Genomic DNA, 20,877 nt, shown 5'->3' with positions numbered 1-20,877 from the left:
CATTAAGAGACCTGAGTTCAGATCCCAGCTCCATATTTAGTGGATGGGGATAAGTCACTTCTCAGTTGTTTCACCTATACAGGGATAGGGAAGGGAACTCTCTCATAAGGAAACTTACTCAACCAATGCAGGTCTGCGACTTAGTCTGAAGGAGATGCCTAAGACCGACTAGATTTTGTGACTTGCCGAGAGTCACAACAGCCGGTATGAGTCAGAGGTAAGACTTGAACCCGGGTCTTCCTGTCTGGTAGACACAATGGTTCTCTGTCATCCATAAAATGGGGGTGCTCTTTGCTCTACCTATCTCAAAGGAAAGGGGTTAATGGGTCAACAAGCATGGATTAAGCACCAAGTTCAGGCACTGTGCTAGGTGCTAAGGATACAGAGAAAGATAAAAACCCAGTCCCTGCTCTCCAGGGGTGCTGTGGGGACCTCAGAGAGGAACCAATCTAATTCAGTTATGATCTGAACAAGAATCCCATCCCCAATGAATAGATGTTGACTTTTTGATGCCCTCCAATGAGGGGAAACCCCATGAGCATTTGGCCCTTGGACTCACCCTTAGATTATCAATACCCTGTCTCAAATGGGATGCAAGCCCCTCAAACACAGGGGGCCAAGCTCTAGACTTCTCTGTAATCCTCCAGCACCAAGGATCATATTATAGGCACTTGATAAACCCTATATAAAAAGTAAAAGGGGGGCAGTTAGGTGGAGCAGTAGATAAAGCACCGGCCCTGGATTCAGGCGTACCTGAGTTCAAATCTGGCCTCAGACACTTGACACTTACTAGCTGTGTGACCCTGGGAAAGTCACTTAACCCCCACTGCCCCGCAAAAAAAAAAAAAAAAAGAATACGGCTCCCTTCTGGGGTAGCTAGGTGGTGCAATGGATAGAGCACCAGCCCTGGAGTCAGGAGTACCTGAGTCCAAATCCGGCCTCACACACTTAACACAAGCTGTGTGACCTTGGGCAAGTCACTTAACCCCAACTGCCTCACTTAAAAAAAAAAAAAAGTGAAAGGGGGGCAGCTAGGTGGAGCAGTGGATAGAACACCGGCCCTGGATTCAGGAGGACCTGAGTTCAAATCTGGCCTCAAACACTTAACAATTACTAGCTGTGTTGGGGGGCGGCTAGGTGGCGCAGTGGATAAAGCACAGGCCCTGGATTCAGGAGTTCCTGAGTTCAAATCCGGCCTCAGACACTTGACACTTACTGGCTGTGTGACCCTGGGCAAGTCACTTAACCCCCATTGCCTCACAAAAAAAAAAAACCAATTACTAGCTGTGTGACTCTGGGCACGTCATTTAACCCCAATTGCCTCACCCCAAAAAAAAAAAAGTGAAAGGGCAGGGGACAGCTAGGTGGCACAGTAGATAAAGCACCGGCCCTGGATCCAGGAGGACCCGAGTTTAAATCCAGCCTCAGACATTTGACACTTACTAGCTGTGTGACCCTGGGCAAGTCACTTAATCCTCATTGTGCCCCGCCAAAAAAAAAAAAAGTAAAAGGGCATTTCCTTAAAAAAAAAAAAACTCCTTGGAAAGGCTTTTAGATAAAAAATGTCCATTTAAGGAGCCTGATTATTACCTTTGAGGATAGTCAGTTCACATCAAGTATAAAAAAGAAACTGGGAAGCTTCTCTGGGCAAAGTAACCAACCTTTATTAAGAGAAACAAAGGTGGTGTCCACAGGCCGCCCAGTACAGTCCGAGACCCCGAATTGCAGAATTCACAGTTATTTCTAGGTCTCCTCATTCATGTATGATGCAACAATGTCCTCTAGAAGCTGATTCATACAAGATTGCATTCTACAGGTCACTGTGTCCTAACTATGTGACATCCTAACTTTGTACTTTCCATGATGGCTCGATCAGCCCTTTACAGAACTTTCTTCCTTTATCATTTTAACATAAAGATTAATATGTAGGTATGATTATTATGTTCACGCACTTTATGATGATTTTGTTACACTTCTATGATTAACTGACACAGGAATTTCCCTGGGACTCTATCATAGTTTGGTTACACTCAGGTTGTTTTTCTACCTGGGACTATGTTTTTACTATAAATCACACAGTTATTTCTTATCCTAATGATTACAGCTGATAAAAAAAAAAAATTAGCAAGGCAAAGCACTCAAGGCATTGATTATTGATCTTTTTCTTTTCACAAGTAGGTATATATATATATATATATATATATATATATATGTATATATATACCCATTCTAAAGATGAAACAAATAAAGGCCCCAAGAACTTACAAGGACTGAGATGGTAGACAAAATCAAAACACAGAAAAACCCTGAGCCTTAACTTCCAGCACTGGGCTCCAGCCAGAACTCAATATGTATTTGTTGTATTGAAACAGAAGCCTCTTTGGCACCCTTGAGGCCTTGAGTCAAGAGACAGGCCTAGAGAGGCCCCCAATACCCTGCTTGCTCTTGGCCTCTCTTCTTGTGTCAAGTCCTGTTAATAAGTTGCCTGGGATCTACCAAGTGGTTCTAGGTTCTCAGGCTAGAGAGCCCCTGGTGCCCCCATTGCAGGGTCAGCCTGAATAGGAAGAGGAAGCTGGGCACCTTCAGTGTTTGATGACCGTGGGGGTGATCATCTTGGGGAAGGAGTAGTAACGGCAGTCCTGGGGGGGCACCAGGTCCATCACAGTGGTGCCGATGTTCTCCTTCTTGAAACCTGCCTCCACCAGGGGCGCAATCTGGGTCTCCTAAGGGACAACAGAAAGAAAGGCCCGGGTCATCCTCTGGGAGGTACATTGGAAAAATGCATATGGCAGATCTGAGGCAGGAGACTTGAGTTTGACTCCTAGCTCTTATCATTTACTACCAATGGAATTTGAGACAGGTCATTTCACTACTCCTAGCTTCTGTCCCCTTTCCTAGACAGCCTTGAAGATTCCTTCCTAATCAAGTTAAATCAGTGATCTTCTATGAGTTTAACAACTTGGTCTAAAATCGGGGGTCTGGAAACTTCCTGACACAACTATTCCAAAAAAACCCAACTCCAAACACAGTCAAAAAACAACTCCTGGAGCAGCAAAAAGACGGTTGAGATTATTTTCCAGCTAAAGACACCTTGAGGGGGCAGCTAGGTGGTGCAGTGGATAAAGCACTGGCCCTGGATTCAGGAGGACCTGAGTTCAAATACTGCCTCAGACACTTGACACTTACTAGCTGTGTGACCCTGGGCAAGTCACTTAACCCTCATTGCTCCACCAAAACCAACCAAACAAAAAAGACACCTTGAAAGTTCAGCAGAAGGGGAAGCCAGACTGGTAGTGGAGTCCAGCCCCACAATCACATCAACATCACAACAACATGCCCCAGGAAGGCTGCGCCAGAGAAACTTATTCCCAAGCCTCCAAACAACTGCAGTGCCGGCATCTTCTGGAACTAAGCTCACAGTCTGGTGAGAGGGCTGGACAGCTGGCTAGGGAGAGTCTATGGGGGTATATGCAGGAGCTAAGGGGAGATTTGGATGTCCTACCCCAGAGGGAAACCAGGAAGAAACCTTGAGTGGTGGTGGCCCAGGTAGGGGAGGGGTGCAAACTAGCAACCACAGCACATAAAGTTTTGCTGTCTGGTTGATTGGCAAGTTGGCCTGGGGTTATTTACAAATCAGAGAAAGGGCCAGGCGAGTGCAGCAACTGCCCCTCATTAAATCATAATACCTGGGACCCCCTGAAGCTTGGGAGAATGTATCCTGGAAGCAGGACCCCACCCTAAGGAGTTAAAAGTCAAATGAAGGGGCAGCTAGGTGGCACAGTGGATAAAGCACCGGCTCTGGATTCAGGAGCACCTGAGTTCAAGTCCAGCATCAGACACTTGACACTAGCTGTGTGACCCTGGGCAAGTCACTTAACCCCCATTGCCCCAGAAAAAAAAAAAAAAAGAAAGAAAAAAAATACCAAAAAAAAAAAGTCAAGTGAAAGACATGCAGGATGAGCAGTCAGAGAAAATTAGGAACCATAGAAAGCTTCTTTAGTGATAAAATCGAGGGTCTGCCATTGATGGTCTGTGGGACCTTGGGCAAGTTTAACTTGTCTGGAGGCCCTCCAAGATCCTCTCCAACTCTAGCTGTCTGAGCCTCTGAGATCATCCAGGCCCCTAAGAAAAATGAGATCAGGAGAAATTCCCAGAGAAAAGACTAGTCATGAGTCTTTGCTAAAGAGAAGGGAGGGGCAGCTAGATGGCGCAGTGGATGGAGTACTGGCCCTGGAGTCGGGAGGACCTGAGTTCAAGTCCAGCCTCAGACACTTAACACTTACTGGCTGTGTGACCCTGGGCAAGTCACTTAACCCCAATTGCCTCACAAAAAAAAAAAAAAGAGAGAGAAGGGAGGTATGTTTGGAGAGGGTCTTAGACCTTTGACATGGTTTCCATGAAACCATCCTTTAGAGGTTAAAACCAAAAACCAATCAAAATCTGATTATCTATTCATCTTTAAGATTTCAAGAACCTATGGATTTGTTGGCGTGGGCATCTCTGCACGCAGAGATCCCAACTCCTCCACATCTTTTTTGTTGTCATTCTTCATGATCCCATTTAGGGTTTTCTTGGCAGAAAGACTGGAGTAATTTACCATTCCCTTCTCCAGCTCATTTTACAAATGAGAAGACTGAGGCAAACATAGAAAAGTGACTTGCCCAGAGTCTCACAGCTAGTAATTATCTGAGGCCGGATTTGAACTCGGGAAGATGAGTCTTCCTCACTACAGGCCTCTCGCTCTATGCACTATGGCGCCACCTAGATGCCAACTAAACATGCCAACTTCTGGCATGAAATGTCAGATCTTCCAGATCTTGTCCAACTGGAACAGAAACTAAGGCCCAAAGATGAGTTATTATGCTACGGTTAACCACAGAGTAAGTCATGGCAACAAGATCAGAACCCACAGCTCACAGACCAGGGCTCTTTCTCTTTTCTTTTCTTTTTTTTTTTTTTTTTGGTGAGGCAATTGGGGTTAAGTGACTTGCCCAGGGTCACACAGCTAGTAAGTGTTAAGTGTCTGAGGTCAGATTTGAACTCAGATTCTCCTGACTCCAGGGCTGGTACTCTATCCACTGCACCACCTAGCTGCCCCCCAGGGCTCTTTCTCACACCCCGTAATCCTCCCTATAGAGAGAAGGCAGGGAGATGATATGATGAGGGTGGATTGTGGGTGGTCTAGAAGTCGTGCTGGAGGATGTAAGGGCTCAGGTTCATGGCTTACCTCAAACATCACTTGGATATCCTTGTACTTCGTCTTCAACAACTCTCCCCAGGACGTGAGGTTGCAGTAAGTAAGGACACCCCCTGGCTTCAGCAGGCGGAAAGCATGAGCCTGGCAGGGTGAAAGGGGAGGGTCTTAATGAGCCCCACTCTCCTGTACAACTGAGCCCCCATCCCCATTCCCCTCTCCAGGCCTATCTCACTAATGCTCTAGGTCACAAGGGATGAATGGATGAACTTGGATGCCTCAAGTGCAAACCCATCCCTGCTGCTGCTAACTCAGTTAAGGATTGTTGTGTTTACAGGCGAAGGCCAATGCTGATACCTTACCTTGATGAAGTTGAACTGGTGGGTATGCCAGGTCTCCTGAGAGAGGGGATAGGTGTCATACAGAATTCCTGTTCCAGAGAAACAAGCCTTTTAAACTTTGTTTATTGCTTAAAAATGTTCTGGGGAGGGGGGGAAGGGGTCAGCTAGGTGGGACACTGGATAAAGCACGGGCCCTGGATTCAGGAGTACCTGAGTTCAAATCCAGCCTCAGACACTTGACACTTACTAGCTGTGTGACCCTGGGCAAGTCACTTAACCCTCACTGCCCCGCAAAAAAAAAAAAAAAAGTTCTATGGGACTGCCTCTGGTTTTCACATTTCTGGGTATGTGTGACAGCCCAGGACTAAACTGTTTTCTTGCAACAAAGACAAAACAATTTAGCAAAAACAAATGATATTGTGGTGGCAAGGAATTGGAAGTTGAGGGGATGCCCATCAATTGGGGAATGGCTGGACAAGTTGTGGTATATGAATACAATGGAATACTATTGTGCTGTAAGAAACAATGAGCAGGAGGAGTTCAGAGAAACCTGGAGGGTCTTGTGTGGGCTGATGATGAGTGAGATGAGCAGAAGAACATTGTACACAGTATCATCAACATTGAGTGTTGATCTACTGTGATGGACTATATTCTTCTCACCAATGCAGTGGTACAGAAGAGTTCCAGGGAACTCATGATAGAAGAGGATCTCCAAATCCAAGAAAAAAAAAATTGTGGAGTATAGATGCTGAATGAACCATACTATTTCTTTTGTTTTTGGTGCTGTTGTTTTTTCTATTTTGAGGTTTTTCATCATTGCTCTGATTCTTCTCTTATAACATGACTAATGCAAAAATAGGATTAATGTTATTATGTGTGTATATATATATATATAACCTATATCAGATTACCTGCTGTCTAGGGGAGGGGGGAGGGAGGGGAGGGAGGGAGAAAAATCTGAAATTGGAAAGCTTGTATAAACAAAAGTTGAGAACTATCTTTACATGTAATGGGAAAAAAATCAAATACTTTATTAATTTAAAAAAACAAAAAAACCCAAATGATATCATGACCACATCTGACAATGTGGCTGTATTTTGTATCCTGCTACCTTTGCAGAAGCTCTTAATTGTCTCATTTTTTTTTCTTTACCGATTCTCTGGGGTTTTCTAAGTAAACCACCACATCACTCAGAAATGGGAATACTTTTGTCTCTCCTTTACCCATTCTTGGGCTATTAATTTTTTTCTCATTACTACCTTGAGCAAATAACAGTGAAGAAAGGGGACTTCTTTGCTTTCCTCATATATTTATTGGGAAAACTTCTTGGGTTTCCCCATGACAAATAATGTTAGCCCTGGATTTTATATACACACACGGATGTGTATTCATGTATATGTATATATACACATGTGTATGCATATGTATGTGTATATATATATATATATATACATATATTTCTTTTTTGGGGGGGAGGCAGTGAGGGTTAAGTGACTTGCCCAGGGTCACACAGCTAGTAAGTGTCAAGTGTCTGATGCCAGATTTGAACTCAGGTACTCCTGAATCCAGGGTGGGTGCTCTATCCACTGTGCCATCTAGCTTCCCCCTATACATATATTTCTTATATTTTTTCAAGACTTCTATGCCTATGCTAAGACTTGTTTTTTGGTTTAGGCTTTTTTTTTTTAAAGGATAAATTAGTGTTGCATAGTGTCAAGGGCTTTTTCTGCATCTATGCTCATCTGGTAATGTAAACAACATTGTACCTCCATGATCTTCCACCTCTATGACAAGAAGAAAGGAATACTTTTCACTATGTGTCCATTTGGACCCAAAATTCTCATTCCAATTACTTAGACTATTTATTTAGCCTGTTAACTTTAGGCAAACAGGCCTGATTTACTATCTTCCATCCTTTAAAAAAACAAAAACAAACAAAAAACAACCTAAGAAGCATTTTTTAATCTGGCCCTGAACTCACAAATGAAGTTCCAGAACTTACAAGGTCCAGGCAGTGGGAAGGCCCTTGTTCCTTAGTGTGGCCCCCATGTAATAGGTAACTATGTTGACTTGTGGAGATACAGAGTGGGTAGAAGGGAGCCTGCTGTAAACAGGGCCAAGGTCATAAGCTCCCAATAGCAACAAGGCTGGGGAGGGAGGCAGCATTAATACATTAACTCTTTCCCTTGCCTTGGAGCAGAAATCTTTTCTTGAGTCAGTGCCTTGACTCAAACGGATAATGCTATAATAGCAAAATTATTTCGGGCAACAGAGACAGTTGTTCAGTGGGGCTAAGGAGAGTGTAGAGTCATTTCTTTAGTGAAAAGAATTCCCAAACAGCTGCCCCCATCCTGCTGTCCCATCACCACCTTTCTATACCTCTTTTTTTTGGGGGGGGCGGGGCAATAGAGATTAAGTGATTTACCCAGGGTCACACAGCTAGTAAGTGTCAAGTGTCTGAGGCCAAATTTGAACTCAGGTCCTCCTGAACCCAGGGCTGGTGCTTTATCCATTGCTCCACCTAACTGCCCCGTCACCCCCTTTCTAGAGGACTACTTGTCCAGTTGTCATGGCCAATAGTGCGCAAGTCGCTTAGCCCACTGTCTGCCTCAGTTTCCTCATGGGGATAATAGCAGCATCTACTTCCCAGGGTCATTGTGAGGAAAAAAATGAGACAATTTGGAAAGTGTTTTGAAAGCCTTAAGAAGAAACGTAAATTATTATTGCTATTGTAGTTATTATTGTTACTCCCTCTAGGGCCTCTTTGTGCTTTCTCACCATCAAAATGTCCATCGGGCAGGTTGGGGGCCACCTCCTCCCACAAGCCTTTCAAGGGGACGACCTTCAAGACAGGAGAGAGAAAAGAGAGATTAAATCCAGACACTGTGGGCAAGTCACTTAACCTCTGTCTGCCTCAGTTTCCTCAACTATAAAACGGGTATATCAACACTACCTACACTCCCAGGGTTGTCATGAGGATCAGATGAGATAAGTACTTGTAAAGCACAGTGTTTGGCACATAGTAGATGCTCAATAAATACTTATTTTCTTTTCATACCTCCCCTCCTTCCACAGCCCCTTAAGAGTCTATCCCAAGGGCTGGTGGGCCATCGAAGGTGTGCTAGGAATGAGCCCACCCTGAACAAGATGTCCCTCCCAGCAGAGCCCGAACCGTTACCTTGTGAGGCTGATGCTGGGCCCACTCCTGCAGCCGCTGAAAGACACCATCGTTGCATTCAATGATCCAATGCTCCTGAATGTTGGCTTCCTGCACCTTGCTGGCCGAAATGGCCATCCCGAAGCCGACCTCCAGCACCCTTCCCCCTGGGGGAGGAGCCAGAGGGAAAAGTGACCCAGGGTCCACCAAGACCCCAGGGAACCACCAGGCATCTCTGCTGAAGATGAGTTTCAAGCTCACCCCCCTGCCCCCAATCTTGTGGGAAGGGAGGCTGGATTTCTTTTTCTTTCTTTCTTTCTTTTTTTTTTTTTTGGTGGGGCAATGAGGGTTAAGTGACTTGCCTAAGGTCACACAGCTAGTAAGTGTCAAGTATCTGGGGCTAGATTTGAACTCAGGTCCTCCTGAATCCAGGGCCGGTGCTTTATCCACTGCACCACCTTTTTGTACTGCTCCCCTTTTTTTCAGGGGAGAGTGTGAAAGCAGTCCCCCCACTACCACAAATTATGCAGTCGAGTTTCCCCACATTTGGGGAAATAGCAGGGGTCAGCCCATCCGGAATTCAATGGATAAGCCTCACCCTGGGGAATCACCCCTGCCAGGTAAATATGGGGGGAGGCTGGATTTCAATAAAAATTCAGCCTTCTCACCACATAGGGCTTGTTCCTGTCTACTCTGGTTGCCCGGCTCCCTCCCCAAGTGAAGAGGCAGGAAGAAATAGCAGAAAAACAGGGGAGGGGTGGTTTCAATTTTCAACTGTGGTTCTAATTTTGAGTCCAGTCTCTACCTCTGATCTATTCTCTGCATGACTGACTCTGGGCAAGTCCCTTGACCTATGCTGGCCTCAGTCTCCGGAAAAATAAGAGCTTGGACCAAATAACTTCAGAAATTCTGTCTTGGACATCCTCAGGGCCTAGAAAGCCTTAGTTCTTCCTCTCTCCTAGAAGTCGACTAGCTTAGTGAGTGAGCAGAAAACCCATCCAATCCAAGAGGCTGGCTGGCCCTAGACCTCGATTCTCATCCCATCTCCCCCTAAGTCCCAACTACCTCAGGCATTCTCCCCCTACCCTCACCCCTCCAGTTCTTGCTCTGGAAACAGGAAACAAATCAACCGCTTCTAGAAAAAGGCAATGGCCTCAGACACTTAACACTTACTAGCTGTGTGACCCTGGGCAAGTCACTTAACTCCAATTGCCTCACTAAAAAAAAAAAAAATGTTCTTTTAGTCATTCATTCACTCTGTGCCTAAGTAAACCCACCCCAATCCTTCAAATCCCACCTCCTCCCAGATGCCTTCTCTGACCAACGCCCCCCCACTTCGACTGAATTCTCCTATCTCTCTACCTCTGAGGTACTTATGACCTGTGCCCCACAGTCTGTCACCTGGTTATAGGGCCCTATGTTGGGTGTTAATGCATAGGTCTCTCTCTCTCTCTCTCACACACACACACACACACACACACACACACACACACACACACACATACACACATCCTAGAGCCTGTCACAGAAGTCACACAATCAAATTCATTCAACAACAAATAATCATTATAAATGGTTATGTGTAAGAGACTGGGCTGGAAACTGGGGAGACAGAGGAACTAACCAGGACCTGCCCTTCAGAAGTTTACATTCAACTTAGAGGATATGCCACACATGCACATACGTAAACGCCAAGTAATTTCAAGAGGCAAAGATAGAGTTCTGACAGCTGGGAAGCAGGGAAGAGCAGAAAAGGCTTTGTAGGGGAGGCAGCACCTGAGCTGGGCTCTGGAGAAAGCTACAGACCCTCAGGAACAGAAAGCCTGTCAAAGATGCAGATGAGAGAGATGGAGTGTTGTGTATAGGGAACAGAGAGAGGTCGTGTGGCTGCAACAGAGTGTATGAAGGGGACTGATGATGTCAGAGCTCAAAAGGAATTGAAAATATGATAGCAGTTAAAGGAGGGCCCTTAGAACCCAGAATGTCAGAGCTGGGAAGGCCCTTACCTTAGCAGAGAGAATGCCAGAGTTGGGAGATATCTTAGAAACTATCTAGTCCAACTTTCTCACACTACTGATAGGTAAACTGAGGCCCAAACAGGAGGTGTAACTTGCCCACTCTCAGACAGCAAATCGGTGGTGGAGCTGAAACTAGAGTGTCAGTCTCTCAACTCCTTCAAGGTTTCATATGTGGCACAGTGAGCCAAGCACTCAGTGCCTCAGACTCTCTTTGGGTTCTTGGGCAAGTCACTAAATTCCTCAGACTCTCCTTTTCCCCACCTATAAAGTAGGAATAAAAATACTTGCCACAAAGATGCAAAAAAAGGAGTGTATTGGGGCAGCCAGGTGGCGCAGTGGATAGAGTACCAGCCCTGGAGTCAGGAGGATCTGAGTTCAAATCCAGCCTCAGACACTTAACACTTACTAGCTGTGTGACCCTGGGCAAGTCACTTAACTCCAATTGCCTCACCCAAAAAAAAAAAAAAAGGAGTGTATAGTTCACTGAATGTGGAGTGCTGGGTTCAAATCCTGACTCTTTCCATTTGGAAGAAGAGAAGGTCATGGGGCAGCTAGATGGCACAGTGGATAGAGCACCGGCCCTGGAGTCAGGAGTACCTGAGTTCAAATCCGGCCTCAGACACTTAACACTTACTAGCTGTGTGACCCTGGGCAAGTCACTTAACTCCAATTGCCTCACTTAAAATAAAAAAAAATAACAAAATTTAAAAAAAAGAGAAGGTCAGGCTAAATCCCCAATGGCTCTAAGTGCTGTGACTGTGACTGGAGTCCAAGGCTCTCTACACTACACTGAATTGCCTTGGCTCTTTCTTCTCCTTCTCCACAGACACCGAGTGGGACAGGCTGAGCACGTTTTGGAGGTCTGTCTTTAGGAACTGCTAAGCTAGCAGACTGATGAGACAGCTAAGGTGAACCTTGATTGGAAGCCCAGAGTCGGGGAGGGGAGATTGGCCCAAAGCCACCAGGGTCTTCTGGGAGCAAGTTCTGGGCCTTTGCCTGGCTCTTTCCAGGGGTTTCTCCAGTAACTTACCCTCTGCCCCCAGGCTGGGGCAGCTCCCCCAATGCCTGTCTCCTCCCTAGACAAGGAATCACAACTGGGAGGGAGGCCCAAGGTCCGGAGGGCTCCTTTTACACAGAAGCTATTCTGGGTAAGGGAGTGGGACGGCATGCAAGCAAATCACACTTATACTTGGAGGAGGGGAGGGTGGTTGGCAGTTTCTAAAGTACAGCCAGAATTCATTCCAGACTTCTGCATTGTCCATTGTTAGAAGTCTCTCCTCCGGAGGATGCCCTCCCCTATCTGTGCAAATCCCTATTAGCCAGCTCTCATCCCGGTCCTAGAATCTCTCCCAGGAATCTCTACAAGGCCCCTTAGAGCACAGGATGTCACAGCTGGGAAGGCCCTCAGGTTCCCTCTAACCAGAGCTTCTCTTACTAGTACCGGCATAGGGACATGCAGCCATGTCAGGAAGCCAGCCCTACTCTTCACCCTCAGAGATTCTTGCTCTGGAGAGAGGCTAAGTGAGAAAGGGATTCGATTCTGGAGAGAAAAGAACAGGGACCTTGGGCATATCCCCTAAATCTAGTTCAAAAGAGGGAAATTTTCAATAATGACAATAATGGCTAACATTAATCCAACACTTTAGGTTTGCAAAACACCTTACAAATATTGTCTCATCGGACCCTCACAGCAACCCCAGGAAGTAGGTGCTGCTATCGTTTTAGCCCCATTTCACAGATGAGGAAACTGGGGCACAGAAAGGTTAAATGACTTGCCCCACATCACACAACTAGAAAGAAGTGTCTGGGGTTGGGGGCAGCTAGGTGGCGCAGCGGATACCTGGATTCAGGAGTACCTGAGTTCAAATCCGGCCTCAGACACTTGACACAGTAATTACTAGCTGTGTGACCCTGAACAAGTCACTTAACCCCCATTGCCCCGCCAAAAAAAAAAAAAAAAAAAAGAAGTGTCTGGGGCTAAATCTGAACTCAGCTCTTCCCCATTCCAGGTCCCAGGCTCTATCCTCTAGCTTTCAACAAACAGACAATACAGACATTTCTCTGTAACCTCATAATATTAAGGATTTGGAGCTGAAAGGGACCCTCAAGGGCATCTAATTCAACCAGATTGTTTTGTAGTGAAATGCTAAGACTGGCTGCTTCAAAACCAGCATTGTTTCCACGTACAGGCGTTGTCTGTGCTCCCACACTCAGGAAGGCAGTGGAGCAGTGGGGGCAGGAAGGCAGCAACTTCAGTCTTTGTACTGGACAAGAATTCCTCTTGAATGGAATGCCTGCTGGTTTTTCACATTCAACTGCTCCTCTTGGCTTTGTTTAGTTGTAAAGGATCCTTTATTTACCTTTATTAACCTGGAGGTACCGTGGTGCAGTTGAAGGCATGCGGGATTTAGATAGAGTCAGAAGATCCGAGTTCAAATTCTGGCTCAATACTCTCTGTGTTACCTTTGGCAAGACACTTAACATTTCTGGCCCTCAGTTTCCTCAATTGTAAAATAAGAGAAATAGATTGGATGACATGAAAGGTACCTTCCACTTCTGAAATCTAGGACCTTGGGGCAGCTAGGTAGCACAGTGGATAGAGCACTGGCCCTGGATTCAGGAGTACCTGAGTTCAAATCCAACCTCAGACACTTGACACTTACTAGCTGTGTGACCCTGGGCAAGTCACTTAACCTCAATTGCCTCACCAAAAAAAAAAAAAAAGAAAAGAAAGAGGAAGCCCAGATGCATGTGGAGTTGGCCCCAGTGGCCAGTGAGTAAAGCCTCAGAAGAACAAGAACTTTGGATCCCTTTCTGTAATTTCTGGGACTCCACCTTAAAACCCAAATCACTCAGGCTTTCACTGAATGGCCAAATATAGCCCCAGCCCACGCTTCAGAGGCTCATTATTTAGGTTTTGATGGCTCAGAATGAGTGCAAATAGCAATCATTTTTTCAGTCCAGATCAGAAACTGGGAGGGTCTTCCCCTCCCAAATTGATATTATAGAGCCATCTTTTGTCTCAGTTCTTCTTACCCAGCCCTTAGTCAATGAATGGATGTGGCCTCAGACAAACTAAGACCTTGATTTAGAAAGGCCCAGGTCACCCACTGTATCTTGGGCCATCCTGGGTCTTGCCACTGGACACCAATGATGATTCCAGGGGAGAGAAGGAGGCTGATGACCTGGCAGATCTCTGCCCCACTCATATCCAATTCAAGTTCAGGCAAGACTATATTGTCATGAAGTGATTGGTCCTCTTCGAGAAGGAAGGATGAACATGTTTTATTTGTGTACGTGTTGTTTTCCCAGATAAAATGGAAGCTTCTTAAGGGCAGGGAATACTTGGTTTTTGTATCCCTAGCACCTAGTTTTACAGTGCCTGGCACACAGTAAGGATTTAATAAGTGCTCAAGACTGATTGATTGTAAGTTTAGATTCTTTCCTATGGATAATGGGAGCCATGGAAGATGCTTGAGTTGGAGTGTTTTGGAAAGATTAATCTTCACAAAGTCTCCAGCAAAGAACCAGGCCTAGAGGCTTTAGGAAGACAAGAGAAGAATATGACTTTGTACCATAGCCCCCAGGCCAGCTGAGGGTACCCCTAGATGTTTTCTTTCCCATGGTTCTGCCTCTTACATAGAGACAAGTCACCTCTCTTCTCTAGGCCTCAGTTTCCCCCTCACTTTGCAGATGGGATTGGATTCTCTAATCTTCTTACTTGCCAGCTCTTATGTTCTAAATCCTAAGGCCAATGAAGCAAGCAATGGGCATTTATTGAGTGCCTACCCGATGCCAGGCATTGTGCTGGGTGCTGGGAATACAAAGACAACCTCCCCCCCCCTCCCTCCCCCACAAACCAATCTCTGTGCTCAAGAAGATTACATCCTATGGGAGTGGGGTGAGGGGGGGAGAGACAATATGTGCATATGTAAGTATACAGAAAATTTAAATTAAAAGCTTAAATTCCAATCTCTTCTGCCATGGAACTAGGAGAAGACCCAAACCATAAAAACACACAGGATCATGGAAGCAGCTAAATAGGGCAGTGGATGAAGCTCTAGCTAGACATGAAGACCTAAGTTCATATCTGGTCTCAGACACTCACTAGCTGTATGACCTTGAGCAAGTCACTTAAACTTAGTCTGCCCTAGTTTCCTCTGAAAAATGAGAATAATAGCACCCACCTCCCAGGGTTGTTGAGATATGGTATGTACAGTGCTTATTAGAGTTATAGAGGTCATTGAGTCCAATCTCTCATTTCCAGATAAAGGAAACTTGACAGAAAAATGACTTGCCCAGGGTCACTGAACTTGGGAGATTAAGGCCAGCTCTGCAATCCACTACACACCATGCTGCCTCTTAATATTACATGACATCAGTGAGTGTTATTTAATGGAAGTGGGGGAAGGGCGATGGGGAGGGCTTCCTGGAGGAGGTGGTGGTACTCCAACTGGGCTTTAAAGCAGAAAGGGAAGCAAATCGAGCCCAAGAAGAGCAGCGATTCAGAGTCTTCAGAAGCAGCTTTAGTGGCAGAATCACTCATCCTGGCTTGACTGCTACAGAGCCTGTGCCACCCGGCTGAAGATGGCCTTGAAAGTCGGGCAGAGAGCACTTAGAATTTGACTCCAAAGCCAGTAAGCAGCTGCTGAAGGAGTTGGGGGTTTGGGGTTGTTGTTGTTGGTTTGGTTTTTTGATTTTTGTTTTTTTTTTAAAGAATGGCATAAGCAGGCCTGCGGCTCAAGGCCCCTTCTAGCTAACTTCTTATGATCCCCCGACTGCAGGATTTGGAGTCAAAAGGGATCATAGTCCAAGCCCCTCTTTCGGCAGATAAGGAAAGGGGATAGGGGAGTCAGTAGTACTGGGGCTAAGTAACTCATACAGGACTCAAAGTTTGTGATCACAGGATTTAGCGGAATTAAGGGTCCTAAAGACAGTCCAAGGCCCAAAGGACCCAGAAAGAGAGGGGGCTGGGATTTGACCCCAGGCCCACCATTCCCCATCGAGCCTGCTCTTTATTCCGCCCCCCAGGCCTGCGCCCCTCCCCTGCCCTCCCCTTCTGCCCAGCTCTGGGGCGTCTACGGGCTCCCCTCTGCTTCCCCGGGAGCTGCCCGCTCGGATCGGCCCCGAGGGCGGGCGGCCTAGGGGACGAGGGCCCGGCGGGTACCTCTGGAGGAGGCCACGGCGGCCAGCGAGTGCATGTAGGGAGTCTCCCAGCGCTCCATCACCGGCTTGCCCAGGATCTGCAGGTGTGTGTCGGGCCCATCGTAGCCGGCGGGCGCCTTTTGCCAGGCTGGTCGGCAGTCTTCTCCGGTCTGGAAGATGGGCGCTGGGGCAGCCTCTGCGCTCATGGTCGGGTCCCGGCGGCCAGTCCCCCCTGCTTCTGAAGGCCAGAGGCAGGCGAGGCTGACTTTATACCAGGGGGCGGGGAACCCAACACTGGCACGGAGCTAGAGGGCCAGGGGAAGGGGAAGGAGGGAGCCCGGGACCCGGGCTGGGCTGGGCCGAGCCCGCCCCTCGCCCCTCCTCCAACCCCAGCCCAGGCTTTGGAAAGAGGAAGGGGACACCTGGCTGTCACCTTAAGGAAGTGCAAGGGACCCCCACCCCCACCCCCCAGTCCTTAGACAGGGGTTCCGGAATGGAAATGATTTCTCTCCTTCCTTAGAGAACGTGAAAATGATCAACGCATATTTTGCAGATGGGGAAACTAAGGCCCGATTCCATTCAAGAGGCACAAAGACATAAACAATACCACCCCACCGCCACCAAGTTGTTGTTCAGTCGTGTCCTACTCTACGTGGTTTTTTGGGAGTGCTTGCTCATTTCCTTTTCCACTGTGTCCCCAGTTTTACCGAAGAAGAACCGAGGAAAATAGAGTGTAAGAAATTTAATCAGGGTCAGCCAGCTAGTAAGTGTCTGAGGTCGGATTTGAATTCATAGCTTCCTGACTCCAGGGCCGGTGCTCTGTCCACTGCTGCCAGCACCAGCAGCAGTAGCAACACCAGCAACACCATTATCATCACCATCACCACCACCAACACGAGTATGCGTAAGTGCAAAATATATGAGAAACAGGGGATAGGTACTGAGCCTAGGATTTCTTTCCCAAAGGTGAGGAAAATCTTTCTACCAAATCAGGTCAGCACTTTCTCTGAAGCTTGGTCTTTCTTTTTTAAAAATAACTTTTTTTTTATGTTTTCTGTTTCTTACAATCACTATAATATCACATCTCTCTCTCTCTCTTTTCCTTTCCCTGAGAATCATCCTATATGACAAATAGTGGGTAGGGTGGAGTGAGTTTCTAAAGTGGAGGGAGGATAGTCTGAAAACAATCTGTAATTTGTAACACCTGTGGTCCTCCAACCTCCACCAAGGGTAGGTTCTTAATTCTCTTTATTAGAATTCTGCCTGATCTTTATAATTTTGTTACATCTTCTTTTGATTTTTTGGTGTATTGTTGTTCCTTGCATTATATTGTTGTAGTTACTATGTATATTGTTTTCTTGGTTCTGCTGACTTCACTCTGCATCAGTTTGTATAGATCTTTCCATGTTTCTCTGTATTCATCACATTCATAACACACACAGTAATATTCCATTACATTCATATACCACAATTTGTTTGGTCCTTCCCCAACTGATGGGCAACCACTATGTTTCCAATTCTTAGCTATCACAAAAAGTGCTGCTATAAATATTTTGGAGTCTATGCAGATTTGTTTTTTCTTATCAATGGCTTCCTTTATAAGTCCAGTAATGGAGTCTCTGGTTCCAAGGGTATGGATATTTTAGTCACTTTGTTAGCATAATTCCAAATTGCTTTCCACATTATTTTTTTACCATTTCAAAACTCTACCAACAATGTATTAGTGTGACTTTCTTCCCTCTAACATTGACTGTTGCCATTTTTACCAATTTGCAGTGTGAGGGGAAACCTCAGAGTTGTTTTGATTTGCATTTTATTATTAGTTATTTGGAGCACTTTTTCATGTGGCTGTGAATACTTTGTAGTTTTTCTTTTGAGAATTTTGTTCATATCAGTTAGCCATTTGTTTATTGGGGAATGGCTATTAGTCATATATTTAATTCAATTCAATAAACATTTATTAAGCATCTACTATGTGCTAGGCACTGTGCTAAGTGCTAGGGATACAAAAAAAAGGCAAAAGACAGTCCCTGCTTTCAAGGAGTTTACCAATCTAATGGGGAAGACAATATTCAAACAAATATATAAAAAGCAAGCTATATACCAAATAAATATGATAGATACATAGGAAATAATTAAGAGAGAATGACTAGAATTAAGAGGGGTTGTGAAAGCCTCAGACAGTCAACACCTACTAGCTGTGTGACCCTGGGCAAGTCACTTAACCCTCATTTCCCTGCCCAAAAAAAATAATAATTGAAAACCGGAGCATATTGTTTATGGAACAGCCTGGAGACCAGTTTTACTGGGCTTAAGAGCACATGTTGGGGGGCAGCTAGGTGGTGCAGTGGATAGAGCACTGGCCCTGGAGTTAGGAGGACCTGAGTTCAAATTTGACCTCAGACACTTAACACTTACTAGCTGTGTGACCCTGGGCAAGTCACTTAACCCCAATTGCCTCACCAAAGAGAAAAAAAGAGAGAGAGAGCCCATGTTGGGGAGTAGTGTGTAAGAAAACTGGAAAGATAGGAGGGGGGCAGGTTATGAAAGACTTTGGATGCCAAACAGCATTTTGGATTTGCTCCTAGTGGCAATGGTAAGCCACTGGAATTTATTGAGTAGGGTGGTGACATGATCAGACTTCTTGATCAGAGAATTTTAGCCACTTTAGTGGCTTAATCGGGAATGGATTAGGGTGGGGAGAGACTTGACTCAGACAAACCTATCATCAAGCTATTGTAGTAGTTCAGGTGTTAGGTGATGAGGTCCTGCAACAGACTGGGAGCAGTGTTAGAAGAAATAAGGGGATCTATTTGAGAGATGCTATAAAGGTGAAATTGGCAAGCCTTAGCAACGAGAGATAGTGAGGCCTCCAGGATGGCTCTCATGTTGTGAGCCTTAGGAACTGAGAAGATGTTATTGCCCTCTACAGTAATAGGGAAGGTAGGAAGAGGGGAGGGTTTAGGGGGAAAGATAACGATTCTGTTTTGGACCTATTGAGTTTAATATGTCTGATGGACATCCAGTTCAAGATGTCTGAAAGGCAGTTGGAGATGTGAAATTGGAGTACATACATACATATACATATGTATGTTTATATATATATGTGTGTGTGTATGCATATAAAAGATTGTGTGTGTGTATTTTTTTTTTCAGGAAGACTCATGTTTCTAAGTTCAAATCCAACCTCAGACACTTATGAGCTATGTGACCCTGGGCAAGTCACTTAATCCTGTTTGCCTTAGTTTCCTCATCCGTAAAATGAGCTAGAGAAGGATATGGCAAACCACTTCAGTATCTTTGCAAAGAAAACCCCAAATGGGGTCAAGAAGAGGCAGACACAATTGAAAGGACTGAGCAACAACAATAAATATATACATACACACATACACATACATGCATTTATGTATTTATGTGTATATATATAGTTATATATGAATATATGTGTATATATATATATAAATTCATTAATTGTTTATATATCTTAGATGCCAAACCCTTGTCAGAGAAATTTGATACAAAGATTTTTTTTCCCATTCAACCACTTCCCTTTTCTTAAATTCATTAATATTGTTTGTGCATAAACTTTTCAGCTTCAAGTAATCAAAGTTATCTATCTTATCTTTTGTAACTGCCTCTATCTCTTCTTTGGTTAAGAGCATCTCTTACCCATAGCTGTGAGAGGTACATGATCTGTTTCTCTTCTAATTTTTTTAATAATACAATCTTTAATATTAAGGTCACATACCCATTTAAAATGTATTATGAGGGGGCAGCTAGGTGGTGCAGTGGATAAAGCACTGGCCCAGGATTCAGGAGGACCTGAGTTCAAATCCAGCCTCAGACACTTGACGCTTAACTAGCTGTATGACCCTGGGCAAGTCACTTAACCCCCATTGCCCTGCAAAAAAAAAAAAAAAATAGAATGTATTATGGAGTGAAATATAAGGTGTTGGTCTAGGCTAATTTCTGCCAGACTGCTTTCCAGTTTTCCCGGCATTTTTTATCAAATAGGGAGTTTTTCCCTAGGTAACACATTTTCTACTTTACAAACACTGGGATATTGAATTCTATTGATTCTGAATCTCCCTTGTGTAGCCTGTATTCCATTGATCTATTTCTCTATTTTTTAACCAATACCAGATGGTTTTGATGACTGCTGCTTTATAATAGTTATTTGTATAATATAATATAGTTTATAATATAATATATTTTGAAGTCTGGAAATGCTATTCCCCCTTCATCCTTACCTCTTTTTATCATTTCCCTTGGTATTCTAGATCTTTTCTTTTTCCAAATGAATTTTGTTATTAATTTATCAAGCTCTGTGAAGTATCTGCTTGGTAATTTAATTGGTATAGCATTATCTAGGGCAGTCAGGTGGCACAGTGGATAAAGCACTGGTCCTGGATTCAGGAGGACCTCACTTCAAATCTGGCCTCAGATACTTGACACTTACTAGCTGTGTGACCCTGGGCAAATCACTTAACCCTCATTGCCCCACAAAAAAAAAAAAAAAAAGAGTGCAGGGTCACTAGGCCCTGGGCAAGTCACTCAACCCTCATTTGCCTGCCCCCCCCCAAAAAAAGAGTTGGGTATAGCATTATTTAGAGTATAAATTAATTTTGGTAATATTTTCATTTTTATTATATTGGCACAGCCCAGCCATGAGCATTGAATATCCCTCCCAGGTTGTTCTTTAATTCTTCAAGGAGTATGTTAAAATTGAATTTATACAAGTCTTTTGTGTGCTTTAGGGGGGTTGATTTTTATTTGATATTTTATATTGATAGTTTATTAATTTCATAGTTATTTGGAAAGACATTTCCCTTTCTATTGTTGTTTCTTGTGTTTTGTTACTATGACATAGAAATGCTGTTGATTTTTGAGGATTTATTTTGTAGCTTGCAAGTTTGCTTAAGACATTCTCAATATCTTTACTGATTTCCTGGGGTTTTCCAAGTAAAAGATTATATTATCAGCAAACAGGGATGGCTTTATTCCCTCTATCTTTCTTTATTC

General features: G+C 44.7%; 1 protein-coding gene and 1 pseudogene across 1 annotated transcript; both read right to left on the bottom strand.

Moving 5' to 3' along the window:
- Window positions 1–1,639: 1,639 nt before the first annotated feature.
- GAMT (guanidinoacetate N-methyltransferase) lies at window positions 1,640–16,209 on the bottom strand. Its single transcript, XM_043976961.1, has 6 exons — window positions 15,878–16,209; window positions 8,714–8,859; window positions 8,314–8,377; window positions 5,557–5,624; window positions 5,228–5,338; window positions 1,640–2,723 (listed from the first exon to the last, which is right to left on the bottom strand). The coding sequence occupies exons 1-6, from the start codon at window positions 16,059–16,061 to the stop codon at window positions 2,583–2,585; spliced, it is 714 nt and encodes a 237-aa protein (XP_043832896.1). The 5' UTR covers window positions 16,062–16,209; the 3' UTR covers window positions 1,640–2,582.
- On the bottom strand, window positions 9,176–9,320 carry LOC122737644 (annotated as a pseudogene).
- Window positions 16,210–20,877: the final 4,668 nt, after the last annotated feature.

This window comes from Dromiciops gliroides, chromosome 1 (genome assembly GCF_019393635.1).
Source record: "Dromiciops gliroides isolate mDroGli1 chromosome 1, mDroGli1.pri, whole genome shotgun sequence".
NCBI lineage: Eukaryota > Metazoa > Chordata > Mammalia > Microbiotheria > Microbiotheriidae > Dromiciops > Dromiciops gliroides.
Note: the sequence above shows the minus strand (reverse complement) of the source record. Positions and strands in the feature narration are given on the sequence as shown.